General features: G+C 38.6%; 1 protein-coding gene across 1 annotated transcript in view; it reads right to left on the bottom strand.

Moving 5' to 3' along the window:
* Window positions 1-27,883, bottom strand: part of CRY1 (cryptochrome circadian regulator 1) — a 37,282-nt gene extending 9,399 nt beyond the window's left edge. Inside the window, exons 1-5 of the mRNA XM_086479597.1 lie at window positions 27,726-27,883; window positions 7,233-7,341; window positions 3,480-3,622; window positions 1,928-2,112; window positions 393-481 (exon numbers count right to left, since the gene is read on the bottom strand). Coding sequence (XP_086335723.1) covers window positions 393-481; window positions 1,928-2,112; window positions 3,480-3,622; window positions 7,233-7,341; window positions 27,726-27,883 — 684 coding nt within the window. The remainder of the gene's footprint in view (window positions 1-392; window positions 482-1,927; window positions 2,113-3,479; window positions 3,623-7,232; window positions 7,342-27,725) is intronic.

The following is a 27,883-nucleotide window of genomic DNA, read 5'->3' as shown; positions in this document are numbered from 1 at the left end:
CACAAACTGTCTTCCAGAACTACCTATCCCTTTCTTTTAAATACAGAGGAAACCTAGACAACTAGCGATATGTTAACGTTTAGAGGAATTCCCCTTCAGAGTTATAAAAAGTATGTTTCAAGTAAAATTACCTCCAAAAAGAAATTTATTTTTTTTTTTAGTAGAAAAGAGCATAACAGAGTTTCTCTAAAATTCAAATTAAAGACAACCTGCTATCATCTTTTAAAATTAAGAAACAGCAATTTGATTTATGTCATTATAGCGAGGCCTGGAGTTCAAGTTTGTGCTTTTGTTTTTTTTTTAAAACAACTTGGCCGATTCCTTTTACATTTCATTGTAAAGAGCAACTATGTTTCACAGATACTAAAAAGTCCCAATGATCTGAAACATACCTTTCGTTCTAAGTGTCTTTCCAATCGTGTGAGAGCTTCTGTTTCTCCCCCTGGCCATACTGCAGAAGGCAGACCGTCTGTGTCAAAACCTGAAAAACAAATTGAAACAAGGAAATTCCTCATTTGCTTACACTGTGGGGCAACAAAATTCTAGCATATCGATACCTGACTTCATTTTATTGTATCTTGAGAATAACCCTAAGTTGGATGCATGGCAAAGTACAAGTCTTAAACCAGTATGCAACCAAGTCTTACCAAAGCACATTCAAAACCTCTAGCTTGCAGAAAAATCCAATTTTTACTTTTACATTTACATTAATTTACACTACAAGTTTTACATGCTGAGTGGTCTTTACTTCAATTCCACTTCTCCTTGATAGAAATGATAGAAAGGTGACCGTTCTATCATTTTTCAAATGATTTTCAAGTTCTCTGCTCTGCAATATGTGGGCTATCCCAACACTACAACTTTTTTTTTTTAATTACTACTAAGTAATTTTTTTAAAAATTACTACTAAGAAGCAACAACTGCTACTGTAATTTACAGAATGTCTAAAAACTTCTTCCACCAAGTTAAAAGCACGAATGCTATCTTCAGAACATTTCTAGGTTTCATTGACCTTGACTTAAACAACAGATTGGGATTATTGTCAATTTGGTGATAAACACATACTTGAGCTGCAAAAGAAAGTTAAAAAGAAGGTAACAACATTTCCTCTACACCCCCACACCTCCCCTAAGATTGTTCACAGCATGCATGAGATAACACATTTGCCTATAGTTTAACCATTGTATAATGTGATCTTCTCTTCTTAAAAAGGCTTTAAAAGCAAGATCTGTGATATGAAAATTCAAACAGACTAGACCGAGGAGCCAGGGCTTTGCCAAAATCTGTCCAGACCCTTTTGTTAGCAATCTGGAGGTCATACCACATTTGCCTGTATTTTGGAGCAGGGTGGGGAACAGGAAAGGGGGGGGGGGAATTTCACAAGACAACTGCTTGACACTATTTCTTAAAACTAAAATTTACAGAAACATAAGACTTCCCCCCTCCCCCCCAAGAAGTTTCTAAAATAATTACTTGCCTTATTATCATCTTTTTTTGGCATTGCCAAACAATGAGGTTTTTTAAAATTAATCTCTCTGACAAGAGAGATTTTAAAAATTAATTTGTAAAATGAAAGATTAATGACCTGAAGCACAAAGATACCAAATGCATTTAATACAAAATGAAGTATCAAAGACTATTAGTAGCTTAATGATTATTTGGTACCATGGGAAAATGGCTACGCTGTATTACAAGAAGCCAAATGGTATTTAGTGTAGTTTGATCTATCTGACCTCCCATTTAAAAGAAAACAACTAAAATTTACAGAGTTGATTATCCTTTTTGTTCCTTTAATACGTCATAATTGGCATCAATTTAACAATTAACTGTAAGTAGAACCTCTCTTGTGGTTATTTTAAATATTACGCTTTTGGTGGCAGATTACATCTTACTTGTTTCACAACGTCAAAGCAATCTTGGAACGTACCTAGCTCTTCAAGTGATGGGACGCCGTATTTCTCATCATGGTCATCAGAAACTGGAGTAGTACACTTTTCCATTACTTCTGGGGTTATAGTCTCCACTGGCATCTCCAGTGGTTCCATTCTACTAATTAGGGTCTGGAATCGCTTGTAAGTAAGAGGAGGCTGTCCTCCATTTAATTCTATTATTCTGGATTGCAAACAAAAAAAAAAAATAAAAAAAGGAAAGTAGTATGTCAGACAACAGTATAAAACAATTTTTTTTAAATAAAATATACACACAAAGAAATATCTCCTTACCTGCCTCTGGCATGTTATATAAAATCAGATATACGTGATAATCAAGACAGAATTTTAATTTTACCATCCTTTTTTCCCCACTAGGGAGACATATAAATTAACTGTTTATAACCAAGTAAATTATTCTTCACTCCTGGGTTGAGGAAAGTCCCTCAAGAATGACCAAGTAATGAATATTGACAGCTCCAGGCAAAGAAAAATATAGATCACAAAGGAGATGAGAGATCATAGCTACAAAAAGATACAACCAAGTCACCTACAAGGCTATGCTACCTGCATTTTAAAAAATAATCTATTTTTCTCTTCTGGTATTGAGAACAGTAGTCAATATTACAACTGTCTTAATATGGGGAAAAATTAAGGTGTCGTTTACACACAATGACTGTTGTAAAAACACAGTTTCCATATTTTGCATTGTCACCTTAAACATATCTAAAAATTTCTGAAACAGGAAAATTTCAAAGAAGTAATTTACAAAGTGGTAGATGAAACCAATTGTTCATTTGGGGGGGAGCTTGGGTGGGGATAGATATAAAAGGAATTTTCAATTTAGGGTTTTAAAAAAAAAATCAGGTATTGGTTTCAAAACAGTAATTAATTCCCTTTCTTTTTCCTCCCATATGTCCAGCTGCATCTCATACACTGGCTTGTAAGAACAGGCATCTACCACAGTAAGTTACCCAATGTTAAAAGAAGCCAAGTCATACTTTTGACTAGTTTGTGGATTATATTTCTTTAATAGGGAGCTAATACTAATCCATTTAAATACGTCAGTGGAAAAGTATAAAAAGACATTAAGCAAGGCAACACAGGGATATCAAACAATCCCCAGTTATTTATTTGGTACATAACTGATAGGAAACAGTTCTCAAAATAAAGAGCTTTCTGCTAACTTGTGTACAGCAAGTGAAATAAGGACAAAACAATCTAACAAAACAACAACAGATCCTATTTGGGAGAAGTTACAGGTATGTTATTATTATAAAAGACAGATAGTTAACATGACCACTGTTTGCAAAAGAAGCCCAAATTGAAACTATTTCAGATACAGTTATGTATCATTTTTTTGGAGTTGCAAAGTTCTACTCAGTACGCAGTAAAATTTGGATGGATGGATATAAGAGAAACATAAAACAAATTGGTAGCCTTCCTAACTATAAAGTGCTCTGTGTAGAAAGTAGCAGATAACTAACCAAACACTACATAAAATTCATATTTATTTTTTTCTTTTTAAAATCAGAGGTAATGGCAACTTACTTGTCTAGGTCATACAACGTATGGGAAATTCGAACGATGACCTCCACTCCAGCTTCACTAGCCAGCTTCTTAATCGCTGCATCTCTTTCCTTCCCAAAGGGTTCAGAATCATACTCAATAGAAAGTTTTGCAATATTCCACTCCTGCAACACCAAACAGAAACGTATCCTTCAGCAACTCAGCTGCTTGATGGAGGGTGAGGGAAAAGAGAACAAGGAGGACAGGGACAGGATGGAACACCAGCTTGTCAGAGATATACAAAGGCCCAAAATACATTTAGACACCCAAACTCACAAAAATAGTCCAACATTTCAGCATCTAAGTAGGAATTGGGCATATTTGTCCCATTGCTGTGGGTGCACACAGTAATGGGACAACTCCTGTGCAAGTTTTGAAAACTCAGCCTTAACTTTAGAATCCATATACCTTATGAGACACAACAGAAAGGAAAGATGACAAAGGCTGTCTTCTGGACATCGGCCAGCAGCAGTACCTTACTCTGCAGAAAAGCTTTTCACATATGCCTGTCAACCTTAACAGCAGAACTGAAGTTTCAGCGCAGGGAGCAAAATACCACATGCACACCCCCAAACCAAACACCACATGCTACTCTTTTCCAAATCCCTACCCCTCACCCACCGGAACGGACAATCTTCAAATTGTCAATTAAAAAAAAATTAGAAAAAAACCACAATCTGTCTCCTAAAAAGAGGACACCTTCAAGTCTAATACCCTTTATGTCACATGCTGTTACCAAAGTCAATATTAACAGGTGGGGGGAAACGAAGCAAAAATAGGAATTGACTAATGGCTAAGGTTTCTGCAACAGTAGGAAACTAGAAAGGTGAAGTATGCACAGAATGAGCCTAGAAAGCCATCCTGCCAGTCAAACTCAGAGAAATACCTTTCTAACCCCTCAGAACCTTAATCAGTTGATTTAAATACACCAGCCAGACTATTTCAGAGGACTGGATTTACACCAAAGAGACCAGGGACACGCTACACTGTTCACTGGGGGTGCTGTTTCACTTCTGAACTCTACTTCTCTCCTAGATGAGGCCCAGCTACAATGCTGTGGACAGGTGATTCCAAGAAATGCTTGCTCTTTGAAAGAAGGCTTGGGTCCTTCCATCATTAAGTTTGCCAAGACTGACCTAGCAGGCCCTGAATCCTCAAGCAACCTTCCACACCCTCATACAGTTTATTTCCCATTTCGTAATGTAAAACCACTGTCTGACAAGTTGCAGCAGATATTTTTTAAATCTTCCTTTCCTCTGGCATAGTGAAAAGAAAACCACAAAGAATGAGTCCAAGAGTCAGAGCCACATCCCCAAGGGAGCCAAGGAACTCTGAGACAAGTGCTACGTGACGTGAATACACCCAGATCACATCAGCATGAGCTAGGCACTTAGGAGCATGGACACAAATCGCTTCACACATACTGCTGGATGCTTTTAGCAACACTGATGCATTTAAAGAATTAGAGATTGTTCCAATTCTAGTTTCTTTTACAAGCCAGTCCCAAAGAGCTAAAGATACAGAGCAGACCAGGACAAATTGAAGAGCACAAGGCAAGAACCAACCAAAACTTGACTGATTCAAGTTAACCGACAGGCACCAAGTGGATGCCTGCTACTAGTGGAAGTTGGTCTCTGCAGTCAGATGCAACCACCATCCTCAAGTAACTTAAAAAAAAGCAAACAAAAAACCAAAGAATTTTGCAAAGTCCACTGGCAAAAATATTCTGTCTCTATGCTCTAGTTCAGAGGATCACAACCTACTGCTGCTATCGGCAGCACTGTTAGCTAGCAATGTTGAAAACATGGGACACCAAATTCAGCATCTTAAGGGAAGCAAAGCTGCTCTGAAAGACTGGAAAGAGGAAAGCAAATAGTCATACACACACACACATATATATGTATATATACACAAATGAAAAAGCCTGAAGGTTCTCAAGGCCTTTTGCAAGGACAAAGATAGATCAGAGCTCTGCCTTTTGAAGGAATTGCCCTTCAGCCTGTGAAACATTCATCCTCAGGAAATCCACAGACGCTGGCATCTGTGATAGTGGAACTTCTGTTGAGCCTTGTGTCAGGAGCCCTATCTCCTACCATTATTTACTTAAAGTTATCTTCTCCCAGGCAAAAAAACATCTACATGTGTTCTTTAGGGTCAGGATCATCGCTCACCTTTGAGACATTTAATGAGGATGATCTGAAAAGCTTGGTTCAATGTCATATGCCTTTCACTGCAGTGCAAGTGCCTGATGTACAGCTACTGCTCTGGCAAAAAAAAGGCTGTGAGATTAAGGATATGAGATAGATGTATGTTCCAGGTAGTCCTCAGCCAAAAGCTGAAGAAGTCCTCAAGAGCTTCAACAATGCCTCTTACTTGTTCAAGGATAGAGGATGTCCTGAAAAGCCCCTCAGTGAACAAATATATGATAAAGACACTTTTAGGTAGTTTGAGGAACAAGACAACATAGACAGATGGGAATGTTCTTTTTTGATTGATGTACACTATCTATATGACAAGTTATTTTCATTACTCTCTCAGCACTAAAACTAATATTCTGAAAATGTAGCACTTCAATGCTGTTAGGATAGAAAGATCAGCCTAGTGGCAAGATCCGAAACGGGAGTTGTCAAAGTAGCCATTAAAATATTTACGAAAATTTGTCACAGGTCACTCAAATCCAGAAGGCAACACACACCAGCAAGATCTTTGCCCCTGTTTATATGCAATCAAACCAAATTTGGTAGGCAGATATAACAAGCTTGAACATCTTGGAGACTGCAAGCAGCAACTAACGCCACAGTACTCCTGCAGGAAATTCTTCACTGAGGGGAAATCAAAAAAAGACCAGTCAGAGTATCATCCAGTTACCATGTCACAACTAAAGCACAAGAGTGAAGATGGAAATGTGAGTTTTGGTTGATTTTTCAGCTTAGTGTTGAAGACTTAGGAATTAAAATCTTGAATAGGTGATCTCTTTCGAGGGAAAAAAAAAAAAAAAAAAAAAAAAAAGAGATACTTATTTTTTCCCCAGTCTTGCTCATCTCAGTCATTCCATAAAAATTTTTAAAATCTATCTGCAAAGTGTTCATTTTTACTATCCTATTATAGTATTGTTACATTAAATAGACTATTATCCATGCAAGACAAATTAATTTCAGTAACAATCCCCTACAGCTTTCATTTGTTCAATAAGACGACCCTTTCCCACAAAAGCCTTAAACTTCTTCAACTAGAAATTGCCCTTTACCTGCACTATAGGCTTTTACCAAGCCTACTATCAGCAAAAAAAAACCTTATTATATCACTTTCAATGGCCAAAAAGCAACCAAGCAGACATTTGGCCTAAATATAACATTGTTTTTACAGGTCAGGCTTCGAACCTGGATTCCTGTGTACAGAATTACATTTCAGTATTTCAAAGGGAACCGGGGAAGGAAAATTTAGTAAGATACAGTAACTACACTTAGCAAATCACTAGAAATCAGTTCCTTCTCCGAAAAGAAAGAAATCAAAACCCGTGAAGTCTAAGAGCAACTCAGTTTAGTTGGAGATATGCACATTAGAGGGTGAAAAACCCAAGTTAACAGAAACAACCTTAAAAAACTGCAAGGACAGTTAAATATTTGCATGGATTAACAATTTGCACTGAAGTATATAGTACAAGAAATATTCCTAGTTGAAATTAGTTTGTCAGTCACATTTATGGATAGAAACAACTGCAAGCTGGCCATTTACCTTAAAAAGTCTGGGGAAAACGTCCGCTGGCTGTCCACGAATAACGAACAAACGTGAATTCAGTTTCCGTAGATTGGCATCAAGATCCTCAAGACATTGAAGCAGGAATCTGCAAGGTATTGTAAAGAAACATTTATTTTCTGAGGCAAACCAGACAATTTTACAATAGAAAAAGAGAACCAAGAGGAACAATACAACAAAGATTATCAGACCTTCAGTATTTGGTGACGCATGCATGTTCACATGCTACTTACACAAAGCTTACAATAGTTCAATACAGTATATTCAATAATACATAATTCAGAAAACCAAACTGCACTATCATTTCATTTTTCACCTCAACACTATTCAACTCTGGAATGGACTAAAATGTACTCAAGTCTTAACTAAAACTAGAAGTATCTTATCACTCTAAAGAAAAGAGCACATCACAGGGAAAAAAATCACAACAGACAATCAGCCACTGGCATACTAAACTTAATCCAAGTCCTTCTTACAACACAGCAGCCTGAACTGTTACTAAAAACAGCATACCAGAGGACTACATGGTTCTAACTATCCCTTTGGCCTTCAGTTATAAAAATAGCCCTCTATATAACAAGCAGTTTCATGGATCTTGGCTGTAACCCCATTTGAATTATTTAACAAGCAAATCAGCAAATAAGGAAAAAAAAAAAAAAAAAAGGAGGGTGGGGTGGGTGTGCAGGTGTGCTCCAAATCTGCTAGTCTTCAAGAGAACCAGGTAGCTGCACAAAGGATGTTGAGATGGGTTCACATGTGCAAAGATTCATTAGCAAGTACCGTCACTAAAAATAACTCCAATGGTGAAATTTGTTTGGGGGAAGAAATAAAAACAAAAGCAAGGAGAGGAAAAATGGAAACTCTCCCTTGCAGCCAGCCAGAAAGAGATGCTGGGGGTTCCCACATGAGCGCCCTTCCTCTGGACTCCAGTGTAACAAGTGGCTCCTTCACAATATTCTTCCTCATAGTCACAATGTAGTTTTCACCAGGAGCTGCTCAAACCCTGTCAGCTGTTCTTACCTACAATGCTGTTGGCACTCACCAGAGTGCATGTTGATCAGGACAGCCACCGATTCAGAGCGTGCCCATCATTAACCTCTGTGCACGCACAGGATTGGATCCCCTGCCATAAACCACAAACTACACCCAAAGGGGTAGAAATCTCCCAAAGAGGAGATTCCCACACTGCAGGCCATTACTCTTAAGAGAGCCTGCTGTAATGACACCGTGTGCAGGTGCAAAGCCACAAGGATAACATCACAGGAGCAACCGCCCGAAACCAAAGCAGGGAAAGTAGTGCCGTGGAGGCCTGGAGACACTGTGCCTCCAGCCTGGGTGAGAGAGTGCGGAGCCAGCAGGGAAGGGCAGGCTGCACCGCTGCCAGTGCCCAGAGCATCACAAAGACAAAGGCACCGAGCAACCAGGTTTACTAAAATCAGGAGTTCATAAAACACTTAGGTTTTTAGGAATGAATCTTAAAAATAACCAGTAAATAATGGAAAAAAATAATAATAACTGTAACAATAATAATAAAAATCACCAGCAAATAATGAAAATGCTACACCTTCTAGGAGGGATAACGTACATGACTGTTGTAAACCTACTAACGTTTTTTACATTTTCTAGAGATTTAGCATCATGTAAGAGATGCCCACCTAACACACACTGCCTCCAACTGTACATGGAAAAAGATTACAAAAGTTAATATATAGAAGGCTGGCAGGAAAACCCCCTAGCTGCTACTAAATGCCAAAAACGCATGACTCACTTGACCTGAAATTCAATGAGTCTGAGAGGAAGCCAGTATACAAGAATACAACTGCTTCTTGGCTGGTAACTATGCTTATATGTTTAATGACTGGAACAAGCCAAAAATGTCTAATTCTCTCACTACGCTAAATTTTAATTTGAAAAAAAACCAACCCCACAGTAGCGAGATCACAAAGGATATGGTGATCTAAAAAGAAACTTCTATATACTCATTTAGTTAGAAACTACACAGGAGTAAATTTAAGAATCAGATGAGAACTGCATATGCTTCTATCAGAGAGAACTTGGGCCCCACGTTCCCAGGCTAAAGTCACTTCCATATCCACTCTGAAAAGTACAGCTTCATTTTATCTCTTTTTTTTTTTTTTTTTTTAAATCTGGAATGACAGCCCTTATCACTAATCTTATCCACCTGAACCTTGCTTTCAAAGAGAATATGCCTTCAATTACACTTCCCAAATCACTATGAAGACGAACTGCAATAGTGTCCCGGATGCCTTTGGAAAAGTCCAGGAAAGGCTGGGGGTTTTTCTGTTTGGTTAGGTTTTCTTGTTGGTGTGGGTTTTTGGTTTTGGTTTTGTTTGTTTGTTTTTAACTTTGTATCACAGAATATAGAGAAAGGGTATGAAGATAGATTGGTGTCATAAAATGCTTATAACTATTCAAAGTAAAAATCTGTCTTTCGGGAAACTGTTAGGTAAGTTTTTTGGGGTTTTTTCCCCTTTGAATCTCAGCTCCCTCTAACTTCTCAATCTCTTTTCTTCCTACCTGACTGACCACAACGTACAATTTCTAGTCTGGAATCTGCACAAAATCCTATTCAAGAAGATTATGTGCACTGACCCAGTCTCCAATTTACAACCAAGATCCCTAAACTTGCCCTTAATACTGTTTAATCTCTATTTTGTTAGTTCCCCAAATCCCCCCTATTATCTCCCTTAATTATCTCTCACCACACTCCTGCATTTCAATCTCAATAAAACTCTGTCATGTATTTAACAAAACTAGTAATGTAGACTCAAATTGTTAAATGTATGTAGGAATGGAGCAGAAGAGTGGCCTGGAGACACACACACACGCACTCCCCCTACCTGAACAAAAACAGAACAAATGAAAACCAGCCAAGCCACAGTCTGAGTTGCAAGACTGTCACTGAAAGCACGCTGTTCAAAAATAACAGAGCAAATTAAACCCTAGTGACCCCATGATCTCTACAGTAACAACAATGCAAAAGAATACTGCTTTTGACTTTCAGAACACAGGTTCAGTTTACAAGTGGTTACTCACAACAAGCATGCAGTTTATTAAGCATATTTGAATCTTTCAATTGGACAAAACGCGCTACAAATAATTTCTTACCTGTTTTGTTTTCACCGACTATATTCATATTCATGCTATACAATATCTAAAGGCATTTTCTCATTAAAGTGCTAGTAAAATTTGCCAAAAAGAAAAGCCTTTACACAGATTTGCCTTGCTCAATTAAAAATGAAACTTCTCAAATCATTGTTTCTAGATACAACCACTACCAAGAAACTTACAGTTGTCATAACCAAAATTTTCACTGCCTCTTTTTCTCACAGGTACCTTTAGAACTTGCAGAAGCAGCACAGCATCTTTACTATGGTTAAACACGTGCTAACACCTAGCTTCAGGTATATGCAGATACAAATTACTGCGAATTCAAGGAAGGAAAATTCTACCGCATTCATCTAACACATTAACATATGCCTATGTGAATAGGCCTACGTGAAAGGAAATTTTTTAATTGTACCAACTCCCTGGGACAACAACTAACTCCAGCACTTTCGCTAATTTTGGTGTGGCACTGTAATGCACTGCATTTATCTCCTGTCCTAGCAAATCAATGTTTCAACTATAACATATCCTTTAGGGAAGAGCAACAACATGTCCACACCATGCACACCCCCCCACACATTAAGCACACTAATAGAAAAATAATAAAGTAATAATTCTCAGCATTCAACACACTGTCACAGTGAATTATTATGGGATTTGGAAGAGAAGAGTTTTTAGTTTTCCAAGGTATCATTTTGACTGCTAACACCTGTCTGCAGGTGAAAACAGTTTTGAATGACTAAGTGCCATGCACGGGCACTTACTGCAGCACAGGAACATGCAGGTGTTTTGCTCAGTGCAGACATTAGACATAATTAAGAGCAGCATTCTACCACAGACAAGGCAAAATTATTTGAGCTTTCTTTCTGAAGAGATACACCAGAATGCTAACATTTTCCTTTCACAGTGTAACACAAATGAAAATGAATGGTAAATTGCTCTGTGAACTGAAACCTCCATATCATAAAGTAATTTCTTCATAAGCTCTCGAGGCAAAGTTTCTTCACAGCATCTACGAACTAAGAGCTGCTAGGCTTGAACTCTTATTACACTTTACACCAAAGTATGGCAATTAGGAGCTGTTTAAATCTCTCCCTACAGTAACAGGTCATGTTTCTGAGTCTGCAATCTAAAATAACTTTTTTCCTCTCAACCTAACAGTCAATGGGAAAGCACTTTCTTTTTCACTTCGAATGAATACAAAAACTACATGACATGACCCCATCAAAAAGACACAGAAAGGACGCATAGATATTTTTTATCAGATTAGAGCATCAGCCCAGGCTTCTGCATCTGGTCTTCAACTTCCCTTGGACAAACCAGAGGAAAGAAAGCTCACCATTAATTTCACAGTAGCAAACCGTGTAAGGTACATGCATGACTGAGGTGACCGAAGGATGCAGAAGTGACTGACTTATTCTAACACAGAGAAGACGCCAATGCAAAGCATACCTGTGTTGAAACAACATTCTTAGAGGGCATTACACACAGGGTCATCTAATTATCATATTCAGAATTTTCATGAAAGCTTCTGAAGACCACATTCTTTAAATGATATGCACATGTAATCTTAGCTGTTTACCCAACAAACTCCACAATCTTCCCTGCTGCCAACCATGCAAAGTCTGCTTGGGGTCTGAAATCTAAACTAAACCTTCTGCCCCCTGCACCTCAAGACTGACTGCCAGAAACTGGTTTACATAACACAGATCACAACTTTAGCTACCATGCAACTGAAATAAACCGGTACCATCAAGGCAGAAATTCAAGAAGTTAAATAACTAATTGTTAACACAGTTAACCATTAACAAAAAGAACGAAACTAAGCACTACATCACGCAGCCTTCCTAGCTCTGCAGTATTAACATGATTAAAGACTTTCTTCAGTCTCCTAAAAAGGTAGGAATTTTATTTAGGAGGACACTTGTGGGAAGGATGTTTACAGGCACACCGTTTAAGGCTTCCATTAAGTCTTGTCTGGGGTTAAGTTTAGGAGTAATAAACACCCAGAAACCATAATCACATAGAAACATCCTTGCCAGTATGAAACGAGAACAGTTCCTGGAAACCAAGGGGACTTGAAATGCAGTGATTTCTCTTTCAGGCATTATTCACATCTGAAAGTGGGGGTGCTAAACCTTTAAGAAAAAAAATGACAAAACTTCAGTTTCAGGGTTTTTTTCCTGAACTGATCCAGATTCTGAATCTAACTGTTAGGCAAGGCAGGAGTGTTAGACTGCACAGCCAGTACCACACAAAAGAAAGGAATCTACTCAGGCTTCCTCATTCTGAGAAAGAGGTTTAAAAAGCTGAGTGAAAAAGAACAGTGCTAAAACTTGTTTCATTCCTAAGTTCAATCACTATTTTTACTTATGACTGGTCAACTTCCAGCAACCCATCAAAACTTCTGTTTAACCACCTTTTAAAATACCTTCTATCTATGCACTAATCCTCATGCCAAGCCATTAACAACAATCTCTCCAGTGAAAAAAAAGCACTGTCAAATGAGAGACATGTTATGGATTTTTGATTGCCACTCAGACTTTGTCTATCTGAATTATCTTAAGCAACCTAACGTCTGCTAGTTTTATTTTCCCATTCAACTTTTTTCCAACATTGCTATCAAATATTCCTCCTTCAGTTTTCAGAGTTTAGTAGAGCTAGATTCAATAAAAAGAAAATATTATGTACTGTATAATATCAACCACATTTTTTTATTTGAGTATAGTTTACAGCATTAGACCCTGATTGTATTAATAAATTATGCAACATTGCTCTCTCTTCATGAAAAGAAAGAGTGAGCTTTTCTTTCACATATCTGCTATTTTGCCATATGTTCGGTTAAGTCATTATTAAAGTCCAGCATCATTTAGGTAAACATATTCCTCATACTAACTTCTACAGGAATCGTAAGGTGGATTTCATCTAATACCAAAACAGAGTATGAGACACTAAGAAGTATCTCAAATGTTATGTACCTATACACAAACATTAAATATTTTATCAGTATATTTTCCTGTTTGATTGCCGCCAACCAATGTGTCTTAGCACGAGCCGTGTATTCTTATGAAACTCTAAGAAGATTAAGCTCAGACAGGATTTAAGTGTTATGTACACTCCACCGCATCCTTTGGCAGCAAGCCACAGTAATATTTTCCTATTACCAAATCAAGGTCACAGAGGCATGCCTTATTACACTGTTTCAGCGAATACTGTATACAACTTCCACATCCTAAAAAGGTATACAATAATACATTTCATAAAGGTATTATCCTTCAAGCTTATACACAAGAGCAGGAAAAAGTTCAGGTTATTCAACTCTAGATACTGAAGTGAAGTGGCTGTGGGAGCTAACTAATCTCCTGCAGGGCTGCTCTACAGAGAGCAGAGAAAGAACAGCTCCTTTAGAGTGCAATTCAGGGCTTCAGCATCTTTCATAACTTAGTAAGAGCTGATCCACGTGCAAAAACAAAACCAAACACAGACCACAAAGTGTGTCACTTGGCTTTTTTCCTCTAATATTTACTACTGTTACAATCTTCAAGCCAAAGCAGAGCTGTGATGGAAGAAGAACACAAGACACACACAAGCCTATACACAGCTGAAATACTCATAACTGCTGTAGAAGAAGTTCTTAAAAAAACAAATTAAATTCTTTGAAAAAGGATGAGTCCTTTTGGGTGCATCTTCTTTGAAGCTACATAGTAAGACCATTTCACACACAGAGTGGGACTAGAATACCAACTACAGCAATCAATATTGCTCTCTTAAGAACAAAATCATTTGAATCTAAGCTAGCTTACACTTGACACAAAGCTAGCATCTCCTTACATATCAGTCCTCATTAACTTCTTCCCAGCTGAACTACCTTTTCAAGGTTAGCATTCCCCAAAGGAAAGAAACACACAGAACTTTTGTCCTAGTCAAAAGGCATTCATAATCTCCCAAATAGCAATCTGTATTTGGTTCCTATTTTGTGAGCTACACGTCACAGCAAATAGTGTATTTAGCTTCTGTAAAGATCTGGATCTTAACTTCACATTCAAAGGGCACCTATTATTCATCTAAACTATTCCCATATAACTAGCAGCAAGCATCTCAAATTACTTGCTCGTTACAAAGGTCAGCCTTCTGGTGATAAGCGACTAACAGGCTCAAAGCTTCCTAGAGCCCTCTCCCACTGTCTTCCATTCTTTCATATTCGTATATATTCCGTGTTTTTCTCTAATCTAATCCTCTAATTCCAATCTGGTAAATCACAGTCCACATTACTTGACTTGAATTCCTTATGTCTGCTCTTTCCAGAAAGAATCTAGTTGGATCCATAAAGGAACACCCAAGAGTAAACAAACACATTTGCAGTGGGGACAGCTGGGGAAACAGGACCTAGAAGCAAATTACAAAACTAAGTTACCTGAGAGTACAGACATGCTCATATTTAAATACATCTTAAGATCCTTATTCTCATGTACCAAAGTTCCCTTATTTAAGTGAGCAGCTCATAAGGCTTGATGTAATTAAACCAGAGCTGGCCTGCTTTATAAAACAGTTCAGCCACATCATTTTCAGCAATCTAAGCTGTCCATGAGAAAGTAATAGCTATGGCTCATTTCAAAAGAGCAAACGGGATAAGAGCACTATAACAAGACACAGTCCTGCAATCTGATTCTGAAGGACACATTTTATACTGCCCCTCATTCACTTTAATAAAACCCGTTTACTTTCCTTGAAGTGACCTTTTAAGGTTGTAATTACTACTAATAAGATTTTGCACAGTTTTAAGTTTCCCAGAAATGAAACACTGTGTAAAATGAATATATTTCTCAACTCCACTGTATAAATTGCAAGTCCTGAAGGTATAATTCCATCATCTCTGGCTTCCCATAGCTGAAAAATCTATTAAACAAATAGAAGAGAATTAAGGATAGAGCTGAAATCTACTAGCAAGCACAGAAACTGGTAGAAAGTTCGGAAAACAGAAAAAAAACCCTGAAGCTATTGCTGAAAATCTTAAAACTGACTGGATTTCATCTTTGTGGTGTTCATCTTACTAAGGTCAGACATTCAGCATTATCCTAACTTCCCATTGCTACTCTTATGAATTAAGATGACCAATATTTTCTGAACTGGTCTTTCAAAACTGAAATTAGCCATTTAAATCTGAATACAAGGTAAACATGTAAAAATGTGTTCAGATTTTTGAGTAATCATCATGTAGAAAGGATCAACATTTAAAAAAAAAATTTCAAGCAACTGAAACACAGCTTTGTTTATTAAGCTGCACAAATCCAGAAAAACTCTACTCTTAAGTAGAGTCCCAAACTTTCTTAGCATATGGGTAGACTAATGGAGGTAATGGTTCACTTCATGCTGCAGAGGCCTTCCATCTCAAAGCCTGGAGCTCATGAAAAAGCTGCATGGAGCTCATGAAAAAGCTGCATGGAGCTCAGTAACGTAAGCCCTGGTGAACAACACTGAAATATAGTTCAAGACACAATAGATAAAAAAAAAAAATCCAAAGAACCTCTAGATAAACATGCTATCTTCATCTGCCACAACTGCAGCAGTTCACTGCACTACTGAAGGTCAGGACCAACAGAAAGTACCTCACTTGAAGTAACTAAATTAATCTTGAAAAGTTACGTAGTACAGTTAATTGGAACATTCTGATAACTAAAAAGTGATATTAAATCATCTCTGCAGAAGTGATAATAGTTTAGATGAAGAATTATTTTATGAAGAATGAAACTTTTATTAGAATAATAAATAATAGTACCTGTTTTTTATATTTCCCTTGTTTTCCCTGTCTACCCATTCCTGTCAGAAGATGGGAATGATTTAGCAAAATTCACCACCTGAACACCAGTTTATTACTTTGACTGTTGAAAGAAGGAGGGTAGACAACTGGAAAACATCATCCTACACCTGACCACTTTATACTTTTTCCAGTTTGCTTGTGCCAGGATCAGAATTAATAGCAACACAGAGGACGCAGACAGGAACATTGCCAATTTAAAGAGGAAAAAAAAAAATAAAGGAGGAAAAAAAGGGGGGGGGGGGGGGGGGGGGGCACCAAGCCCACCTTCCTGAAGGTGCATAAACTTTATTGGAGACAAAGTGGTTAAAATAAGAGCAGCTGAGTATCAAGACAAACTGTCAGCATTCCAGAAAAGAGATATGAAGAGAGATTTGTTTGTTTGTTTGTTTTAAAACTCCAAAGTTATTTCTATAGACAAAAATGATAGTGGAGCATTTGTAGGCTTTGAACTCTGGAAACTTAATCACTATTGATAAGTATTTCTGCTATGCAAAACCTTCAAGCAAGAAGATATGTTCCCGGCTAGAGGTCAAACTGAAGAAAAACAAACCTTATTTGCTTTAATCCCCTTATGTCCAACATCAAGGGGCAAGACCAACTGTGGGGGGAAAAAAAAGGGGCGGGGGGTGGGGGGGGAGGTCTACAAGGTCTGCAGCTCTCGTTGCTACATGTCTCATAACCTGATCATTTCCTTATACCATTTGTAAGAACATTTCAGTATGAATCAACAAAAATAGTTTCCTAAAGTAGGTCGTTGCTGCAGCAACCAGGCGCTGTTTGGACTACTCCCTGCCACCATGACCTACTTTCCCAGTTATATGTAACCACTGTGGTAGGAGACGAATTCCTCCTTCCCTTCGGAGCCGCTGCAAGAGGATTTCCGTACCGTGGCCGAACTTTATTCCTAACCAGGACAGAGAAAGGCTTCGAGCAGGTACAAACTGCGGGTCGGTTCTGCTCCTCTGCATCGTATTTAGAAGCGCTGGCTGCTAAAGGTTAAGTGAAACCTAGTATGTGCTCCGAGTTCACAAAGTACCAAGCCAATGTTCAAAACCAGAGGAGCTGATTAAAAAAAAAAAAAAAAAAAAATAGAAGGGGAAGGTGTTGAAATGAAGAGCAGCTCGTGAACAGCGTGTCCCCTGCCAAGCCAACAGCTGGCAGCCAGCTTCCGTGCGGACCGGCTGCTTCAGTACTGCCATCCCAGCACCGGCTAACGGATACGACCCTTCGTGGCGGGGCAAAACAACATTAAATCTGCAGAACAGAAAAATCCTTGTAAATGACAGGTAAAGCTACCGTGGTTTTAAACCCTATTTGACACTGCATGGTCAGTGGAGCAGGGACATACAAAAGGTACCACACAAACCCGGGAAGTAACGTTGACAATTACTTAATTTCCTGTTTACCGTTGCTGTTAATGACCATTAACCCTACAACAAAGGAAAAAAGATTACCAGTGCAGCTTTTCATTGAACTGTATCTTAACGTCAGGAAGAAAAAGATTATCTCTGTACAAACAAGCCTACAAGGCATCCAACATCAATCACAGACTTGTGCGTAGATTTTTTTATTTTTAAAATCAACTTACGCAAACCTCAAGTTCAAAAGCTTTCATTCAAGGTAAAATTCAAGCATAACAGACTAATACTTCAAAGCAAAAGACAACTCATTCCAACAAAAGGCAAGCTATGCATTACCATATAGTACATCCTAATTAGAACCTCAGTTAACAGAAAAGTTTGACAGATATAGCTCATACTACGAAAGTAGAAAAACAAAGCTAACGCATCAAAGCTCTCCAAAGCTTATGTTACCTTGAGTCTTCTTACAACTTCTAAGTCCAGCAGAAAAAATACTGGAATCAATGACAATACAGTACTACGAATAGAAAAGTTTTTTGAAATTTCCCACACACTTTCACTTGGGAACACATCATATATAATGAGATAATTACTCCTGCAAATCTCATACTCTTCAAACTGAACAGAAAAAAACCCAACCCAACCTAAAAATTATTTTTACTTTACAAGCCATAGAGCAGCAACTGCAAAGGTAGGATTCTGGAAGAAAGATGGACTAGTAAAAGAAAAAAAAATCATAGAATTATGAAAAAAATCGGAAAGGCTCCTGCTGCAAGAGTAACATCTGATCACTAGTAACACTTATCGGTTTGAAAGCATGACCTCCAGCGCCAAAAACGCAAGCTCCATTGTGCCATCTCATATGGAAGTAGTAAAGAAGCAGAGTAAAACTTTCAGTAAATGTAGCATTGAAGAACTTCTCCTTGGCAAACTAACACAATGTTTCAGAATTGGCACTGAAAGACAGAAGTTGGTGGAGTTATATTTGAAAGAATGCAGAAAGCCAAAATCAAAAATGTAAAAATAGGAAGATCCACATTATCCCCACAAACCCATGATTTTCTTCACGGTTTAGAAGAAAAACACACTACTGCTGAAATAAGTACTTCTCACTAGTAAATTTGTTGGCAATTCGCTTAAAGAAAATTTCAATCAAATGAAAAAAACCCTGCTTACTGAAGACACCATGACTATATGATCATAACTAATCTTTATACAGATATCCTCAGATTATGAAAGCCTTGAAATAAAAAGGGGAAATATACAACAATTAAAGCTGAACTATCAGTAACACAGCAATTTAGAATGTTTTCCTTTGTCATAAACTAAAGAAACTACACATTAGTGGATGTTTTCCAGGTCATACCACTAAGAGTATTCTGGAGAAAAGAATATTAAAAAGTCACTCGTAACAAGCTGTTTAAAGAAACATTCATGGGGTTTGGGATATACTGCATAATAGCAGTAAGCAGCAAACAGCTACACTGTCTAAAAAGAAACATAGACAAAGCATAGTGAACTAGATCTTACTAAGCCTGTCCTCTACTGACAAATAATGATGAAAAGTCACAGGAATTATTCCTAGGCAACCCAAATAAAACAAATAATTCATATGACAGCCTTTGCTTGATCACCCTTACTAAGACTTGGATAGTTTCAACTTCCTGAGTTCACTATTAGCAAGACTTAGGAAAAAAAAGAACAAAACCAAAATGCAACCTCCTCCCCAATCAAAGACCCTTCTGAAACCTGGTTGGCAAAAATCACTCTGTAGAATATTTTATTTTAAAAGCATATCGCAATTTTACAGATATAGTGAGAAAATTTTTTTTTTAAAAAATCATTTGATGTCACAGAATTTATAGACTCAACTCAGAAGAGAACATAGGAAAGAAAAAAATACATTCCATTGTTCAATTAATCCAATATCTTGGAAATCAAATCATCAACTATTTTTAATGCCAGTTACTCTATAACATGGAATGTCACAATTCTCTGTAAACTTCTCCAGCACTTCAGAACTGCAGAGACTGTGAACATGAGATAAAGCTTGCCATGATGTTCTATATCTTTAGTGCACAGCAAAACTGTAACCATGCAGACCATGATCATGTTTTATGACCTATACAAAGCATGAAGGGCAACCTACATGAAGGAGTTACCTATTTATTTACTCATCTTTCTGATCAAAGCTGCCCTCCTATCTCTGTTCTTTCGATCATTATTTTGCCTCTCTCTCAACTGCAGCACAGTTTACCATTCACCTACAAGGTAAGTAGAATATTGGCATTAAGGAAAAAAGAAAGCACTGAACTCCACAGGTTCCCTCCTATAAAAAGCAAAGCATTTCATAGGTTATTGATTTCATGCTTTGGATAGATAACAGATCTATCCAAGTTTTCCTTACAAGAGCTGCTTCTAAGTAGCCTGTGCTGTAGATATTTCATCTCCAACATTGAAGAATCAATAACATGTATTCATACTCTACAACTTCCCCATCTGAGTTTAAATAAGATTTTTTCCAATGTTTCTGGTTTTCATTTTGAAAGAATAGGAGTTTGCGTTCTGAAAAGAATCAAACTTACAGTGTAAGAATTTTGCAGCCTTTACTTTTCACAGCTCTGTAAGAGTCACAAACGTACTAACAGATGTTAAAAAAGGGATGCATGTGACTGAACAGGAAAGGAAATGCTTTCCTACAAATCAAGAAACACTGAGATAAAGTAAGTTTCAAAAGCAGGTGCAGAAAAGTTCTATAACGTAGTTGCAGGAGGAAGCAACACATAACCCAAGAGCCTAGGTGTACATGACATCACATGCCTGTCACCGCAGAAATTAGACTTGCGGGACACATCCTGAACAGTGTTCATCTGGAAGAAATCCCTTCCATCTCTGATAATCCAAACAGGTTCCATCCTATTGCAAGGAACTTGTTGCGTTAACGCTCTTCAAAGAGATTATGAGCAACAGTTTGACACCTGAACTTACTTCTGAAACCCTGAGTATTATCAAATTCTTATTTCCGACCCAGTTTTCCAATACTTTCAGACCTTTCAAATACTAATGCAATTAAAAAAAATCAAAGTACAGAATTTAAGAAAAAAGTGTTTATTTTTAGGAAGCTCTGTTCACTGCAGCTCAGCTACTATCTAAACTAATGCTAACAAAGCTCACATTAATTTTTATTATCTCTCCGTTAGTAATTGGTATGCTTTCACATTCCTAACTGTTCCAAAAGTATACATATATGTGTAGACTTCTGCCACACACTTGAAACAGAACATTGCAATATCGACCCGTTTTCCCTAGTCCTTTCCTGTCCATCCTTCACGTCCACTAAAACTTTACTCCTGCATAAAGAAATATTTACACACACAAAACTCCAAAGCAGTGAAAGCAATGCTTAACGGTGACCTGAAAAATATATGGAGGATTCTGGGTTAGAAGAACATTGCAATTATAGTTCACCTGTTGACCCAGATCTCAAAGAACTTGAAAGGCAGAAGTATACAGAAGCAAGCAAACTTGTTCCACATTTCAGTTGAGTTCTGAAAAATTTAAGTAAAATGTACTGCACCAAAATACCAGGAAGTTCTTACCCTGGTAACAAAATCTAGTCCTTTCCTAGAGGTGGCCAAAGGCACGGCTATCAAACCTGCTAAAATGTGATATGCAAATTACTAAGCCTATAAGACACAAAGCCACATACTCCCACACTACTTACACAACCAATCCATGCTCAAGCTGACTTTTTGCCTTTTTAGGTCACTATGGAAAGGTCACAAAATTCCCTAAAGCAAATAGTTTCTTTCAATACAAAAACTAAGACATCACAGACTTTAGTGTGACTTCTACCCTGAAAAAATGGCCAGCTTCGCTGGCAGCTTGACCTTCCTCCTACCACAGGTTATATAACTAACCTGAAAACCTGCCAGGCATTGAGACAGTATGGAGAAGAAACACTTTCCTTGAAAATAAAGGTTTCCATGCTGTAGGTAAACTGTCAGAAACCAAAAAGTTCAGGTGGTACAATGATAAGTGATTTCTGCAATATTCACATAATGAAATACGTTTAAAGAATAGCTTACATTGGTAGGAACGAAGACATTTTCATTAACTGGAGGAAAATATACTTTATTGCATGAAAATGGCCAAAAGAGGAAGCTAATATATAAAATAATTTGCTTTGAAGAACTGATGCAGAATTCATTGACACTGCCACATACTGATCAGTTGGGAAAAAAATAAATCCATATTCTTAATTGCCTAAAAAAAGCTGCTTTCACATTAATCGCAGATGGTGTTTCTTGGGGGTTATCACCCTCTCCTTTTATGGCCAGAGAAGGCAACACCACAAGTTGCAGACAGATTACCTTCCCCTGCTCAAATAAAGAATGCAGTCTATTGATGCTTAGGTAAAACAAAACAAAAATAGATTTCTGGTCCCAAGAGAAGGAAGACTGAAATAATCCTAGGTTGTTGTTTCAAGACCGTATTTGTGCCTTGACACTCAAAGTCCACACACGACTGTTACGTATCAAGAACACTCTATCGAGATCTTCTCTTGATACCCTCAAACCTGGAGATTTGATGCAAAACCAGGTCTCACAAACCTCAAAACTTCTTAACCTGACTGAAGAACTAGATTCCTTCAAGATCAATCCTGCAGTCCAAAAGCAAATTGTATAACTGCTTGCTGGAATTTTTCTGACCTACAATAACTGCTACCTGGAAAAAACAACTTATCGAACACTTGGTATAAAATTGGATTTGCAGTACTGCCTGCTCTCTCCAGACCAACCAGTGCAAACTTCTTGTCCAATTTAATAATAGTTACATTACAGAATCTGGTGATACAAGATCATTCACCAAAATAAGCAAACAAGCATAGTGTAATTTCTCAGCTGGCAGAGTTATTTCTCACATTCTGACAGTCTGACAAAAAAATAAATTGGGTCTTTCCCCAACACAGTAAAAACGCCAATACTTATTTTCGACAATAAAACTTCAAAGGGTGTCAACAAATGGCAAGCCATAGAAGAAACCAGTAATCACCTTCCAAAAGACACACGGTGGTTACTACACACATGAGCAACGCAGGCCACAGTTACATGGCCATTTTAATCTGGCTCAAATGCAGGCTGCCGCTGGCAGAAACGATACTGCCCTTCCCACTCTTGCCTCTGCGCTACTACTACTGTGACCTTTTTGCTGGCGCAACTTACCACAGAGCTAATCCCACCAAAACTGGTAACTAATCTTTTTTCGGACAGACCGATGAGCTAACCTGGCTCACCGCAGGGCTGTGTGCTATCACAAAAGGGTGGAACCAACCCATTCATCAACGCTGCGGGATTAAAACCATGAGGACATACGTCAGCATGGTTCAGTGACGTACTTCGTAAATCATAGGACTAGATCATATAACACAACAAATTATAGAGGGAATCAATGAACTGTGGGCTCTTTTAAGGTAGAGCGAGCTTTCTGTGAGAGGAACCTCAATCTAACAGCCAGTACCTCAGAACCCCCACCTGAACACACGGCATCTGAAAACAAGTTTCCGCTCTTCAACAACAGATTTTGAAATTTACAGATTAATCACCCTCAATTTAGTGGGCTGGTTGGACAAAAGTGCTCCAAGTGGCGCAGTGCACTATAGCGGAAGCCACTCATTAAAAAGTGTGACGGGTACGTGTAGAACACAGCACAGGAATACTGAGGTTCCCTTGCAGACCTGTTACACCCTGGCTACAGCAGCGGAGTTCAGCACAGGCTACCCACCCTGTGAAAGAAACCCCAGAGTATCTCCACAATACATACAAAAGTAATGCTGCTCCCAAACCTGATGTATGTCTGGCTTGGTATATGAAAAAACAAGAGCATTGTCTCTATTTATATTTTAGATGATCGGCTTGATGTTAAGTATTTCACAAATCAAACATTTTCATTGAGTGCTACACCATGAAAACAAACCTAAAGTGATGTTTTTAGCAGGGCAGTCGTAATTATTCTGGTGCACTCCTTTTTACGTACCAAGCGTGTCACCAGAAGTAACAAAGCATAATACACAAATTGTTCCCGCCTGAATTACAGATAGGATATAGTTTAAAACTGAAATCACTCATAGAATAATTCTATTGACAAACTTTCTTCACCAATCCCACATCCAACAAACAGGTCTCCATAGGACAAATCATTACCTACATAACCTGGAACTATAAGCATATTTTCAAAACCAGATGCACAGAATAGCAAAATTTAACAGATGCTACAGAAGGATGTCTAAGTATTCATTTTTTGAACAAAGCTCCCATTCCCGTGAATTGCAGTGACTGTCCTGGATAAGAAACTTCTTTTTTCCCCCCTTAGGTTTTTTCATTTTTAATATGCTTTGAGGTAGGAGTGTTAAAAAAAACCAAACCACATCTTTTCTTTCTCCTCAACCAATAGGACTATCTGCCATAACAACAGCAGCTAACTTTGCAGGATGTTGAACACATCAATGTTATCACAAAATCTACTAACTATACAAAGCAAATTTTATTACTCTTTTTTTAATCATTGCTGAAGAGAACAACTTCTGCTTTTAAAATAAGGAATACAAAGATTGGCAAGATTAGACTATCCATCTTTTTCAAGGCAATTGCCGCATGCCAGTCTTTTAACTAGCATATCAAAAACATACGTACACATTCAAAAAGACAAACTAAAAAAGTAAATTATTAGCCAAAGTAAATTCTTATGCAGCAACTAACGGAATGTTTGCATTTCTTTTTAGGTATTGTGATCAACTGCCACTCTGTACTAAAATCAGGGCTAAATGAAACCCTCTCCTAAGTGATAGTGCTGAACACGAGATCCCATTCTCCTTAATATGGAAAAGCCTGCGAGCACATACGAAAACATTTTTTCATAAGTAGGTAATGGTTACTTGTTGGAGTGCACAAGTTACATTCTTTGTCTCCTCTGTTGACACAATTAGATGCGCGCTAATTCTGGTGCCAAAAGTTTAAGGGCAATTGATAAAACTTTAGTAAGAGTGTGAGAGCAATTTTAGATTTATTATCTTCCTCCACCATTTCTCTGTCACCTTTTTACTGCACTGAATAACCTCTCTTGCAAGCCTTGAGCTGTGAACGACACTAGCAAACTCATTATCTAGAAAAAGCATGTGTCAATGGAAGCACATCTTGATTTATTTCACAGCTTGAAAGAAGGAACAGTAAGAAGAAACAGGACAGAAACAGAAAAAAATGAAGCGAGTTGAGGAAGGCCCTGGCATTTGTTACGTAGCATTCATGATTTTAGAACTGGTAGGCTGAATGCCAGGAGAAAGGAGGTCAGTAAGACCATGTGACTGCTTAGTAATTAGACTTGCTCAATAGTACAATTACACAAAAATATTAGTTCATGTGTGTTACATGACTGTTTAAAGAGAAAAGTTAACCAGAAAGCACTTATGTATTAAAGACTGCTATTTGCCAGATTTAACACACGTTTTTTTGAAATGAACCCTAACTGGTGACACTGCAGAGGGACAGTATTATTCTACCAAGAAACTCAACCTCCTGGTTTCTTGCATTCTTGCACCATTTTTCCTCATATCCATTGTGTTAGTCATACTTTGAACTCTGACAGACGGGAGTTTTGCCCAGGGCATTAGTTCCATAAACTCACGATAATATAAATTCTCAGTGTCATTCAACTCAAACTAAGAAAGGACCACCATAAATTCACTCCAGAAGATTAAATTTGACTCATGTTCCCAATGCTGAAGGGCTTCCGCTCCTAATCTCAAACAAAATATTTTTGACTAATTCAACACCCTACTCCACAGGCATGTAAGCAAGGATCTTCCTTATGGTCATCAAGTGACCAAGCAGATAAAATGCTCGATTATTAATTACAAGTGCCAAATGAGACTGGCAAACCAAAAAACTGCATCGTAAGTCGTGTGTATTCATACTGTGAATGTGTTACCACTGCTTAAACATAGCTCATTAAAACCACTGGAACCGAAAATGGATTTGTTCCAAACTAGTAACTGCTCATTTAAATAAAAATTTATTGAGATCATTCTAATAAACATACAGTCCTAGCAGCCAGTTATTCTATAAAGTTACTGTACTTTTAAACTTGAAAAAAAAACCTGAAGCGCTCACAAAACTGTGCTATGCAAAAGTGAGATTTCCTACTCAAATCCATATGGGCCATGTGCCTTGAGGGTATTTAAGTCCCAGGAGCTGGTTTGAAGTGTTTTGGGTAGGGGACTTGTAATTTACCCTTCTCCTGGGAGATCTTCATTGGGGGGGGGCAGGAAAGAAGCACACAACAACAAAGGATTAGAAGAAAAATGCTCCTCTTAAATAAATAAATAAACAAACCACACCCCCAGAACTCAGCCCCTCTAACCAGCAACTGAAGAAAGATGAGTTTCTTCAAATGCAAAATGCAATGCAGAGACTGGCTGTCTTTGAGAACACGGAGAACACTGTTGAAGTAAAACAACTAGCAAATACATCACACACAAATGTTCTCAAGGACACCGTTAACTAACGATCAAATAGTCCTTGAAGAACCAGGGCAGTAGCACTGCAGACATGAACTTCCTTTTGCTAGAATCAAAGTTCACATTTGTCTATCATTCACTAGCTCAGAGAATATAACCAAAAATGGGTTAGCATTTCCATTGCAAAACACATTAAGAACCTATGAAGTGTTCCCAAGACGTGATTTCCTTAACACTTGGACTTGTGCCAATTGCCCGCATACCTTTAAAAATTAAGTAGCTGTTCATGCTTCATCCATACAACTAAGACCTCTGAGCTTTCTCTATAAAGGCAGGATTTGTTATTAAAAAAAAAAACCTTATGCCCTTCAAAGCAAACAAACAAAAAATTTAAAATCCTCTATAAAAGAAATATACATCATAAACCTCAGATAAGGGAAGGATCTTAACTATTCTTGAGTGGTACGAACATTATTTTTGTCAGTGAAAATGGAATAACCACCAAGTTAAAGTTCATAGAAAGCATTTTTAGTATTTCTATCTTCTGAAAACCAGAAATAGGATCATAAGGAAAACTCAAAATTTGGGAAAAAAAAAAAACAACCAACAAACCCCAACAAACCCTCCAAACATAAGTTACCTTGCTGCTAAAGTACGTAATGACCTGGGACAGAAATTATTAAATCTGAAACAAATAATCCTTGAGAAAATATAGACTGAACTGAAATACAAAGTATTTTAACTTTGCCATCCTTCCATGACATGGTGTTATGCCAAGTTTCATTGCGTTTGTTCCATAATTAGGCAACTCTTCTCTGCATTGTAGTCCGGGCAGGCTAAGCTCAGAGGTGTTTCAAGTTCCTGACACTGGATGGACAGATGATACAAGAACTCTACTGCATTATCAACCCTCTTAACAGAGTAATAACTTTCAGATCCCTAGTGATGTTTTAACTAATCTCACAAGATAAGTACGCACACACGTCCCATTAACCTCTGCTTTATTATGGCACGCATTTAGCATGGCAGTGTGGGTCACAACTCCACAGTACAGTTCATTTTTGCACGAGGCAGGACCACAAGGTGTAGGAACAGACCTGCACGCTCTGGAAAGGGACACTGCACACCCTTCCCCGCAGGAAAGCTACTCTGAGAATTTACTTTTAAACCAAACAAGCAGCTTCACAGTTTCTTTTCCAGAATGGAGCCTCTCCTCTGCCGCCACGGTGTTCCTGGCTACCCGGAGGCGCTGAGGTGAAGCCAGCCCTCCAGGCTGCTCCTCCCGGGGCTCGCAGCCCTCCAGCAGTCCCGCTCTCAGCTCCGGCACCGGGGGCGCGCTCGGGCAGCGCACCGCCGCCCTCGGGAGCGGGAGCCAGAATCCCTCTCCCTTCCCCGGGGAGCCACAGCCCCCCGCTCCGTCCGGACCCGCACTCCGCCAGAAACGGCCCCGCTCCTTCCCCCTTCCTCCCCCCCTCCCCGGCGCAGGGGCCGGATATGTAACACCAGGGGAGGGCGGGCGGGCGAGGGAAGCCGGCGCTGGCGGCGGCCCAATGGGGCGGCGAGGGGAGGGGATGGCGGGGAGGCAGCGTGACCGCATACATAACGCGGGGATTAGGGCCCCCGCCGGGCCGCCCCCGCCGCCCCGCACTCACCGCCACCTGTTGATGCCCACGTTGGAGGAACCGGCGAACCAGGGGTCCAGGATGTAGACGCAGCGGACCGTGTCGGCGCCCTGGATGCACTCCCGCAGCGCCGGGTTGTCGTGGAGCCGCAGCCCCTTGCGGAACCAGTGCACGGCGTTCACCCCCAT

Source organism: Leptosomus discolor, chromosome 1 (assembly GCF_034619465.1).
Source record: "Leptosomus discolor isolate bLepDis1 chromosome 1, bLepDis1.hap2, whole genome shotgun sequence".
Classification (NCBI taxonomy): domain Eukaryota; kingdom Metazoa; phylum Chordata; class Aves; order Leptosomiformes; family Leptosomidae; genus Leptosomus; species Leptosomus discolor.
Note: the sequence above shows the minus strand (reverse complement) of the source record. Positions and strands in the feature narration are given on the sequence as shown.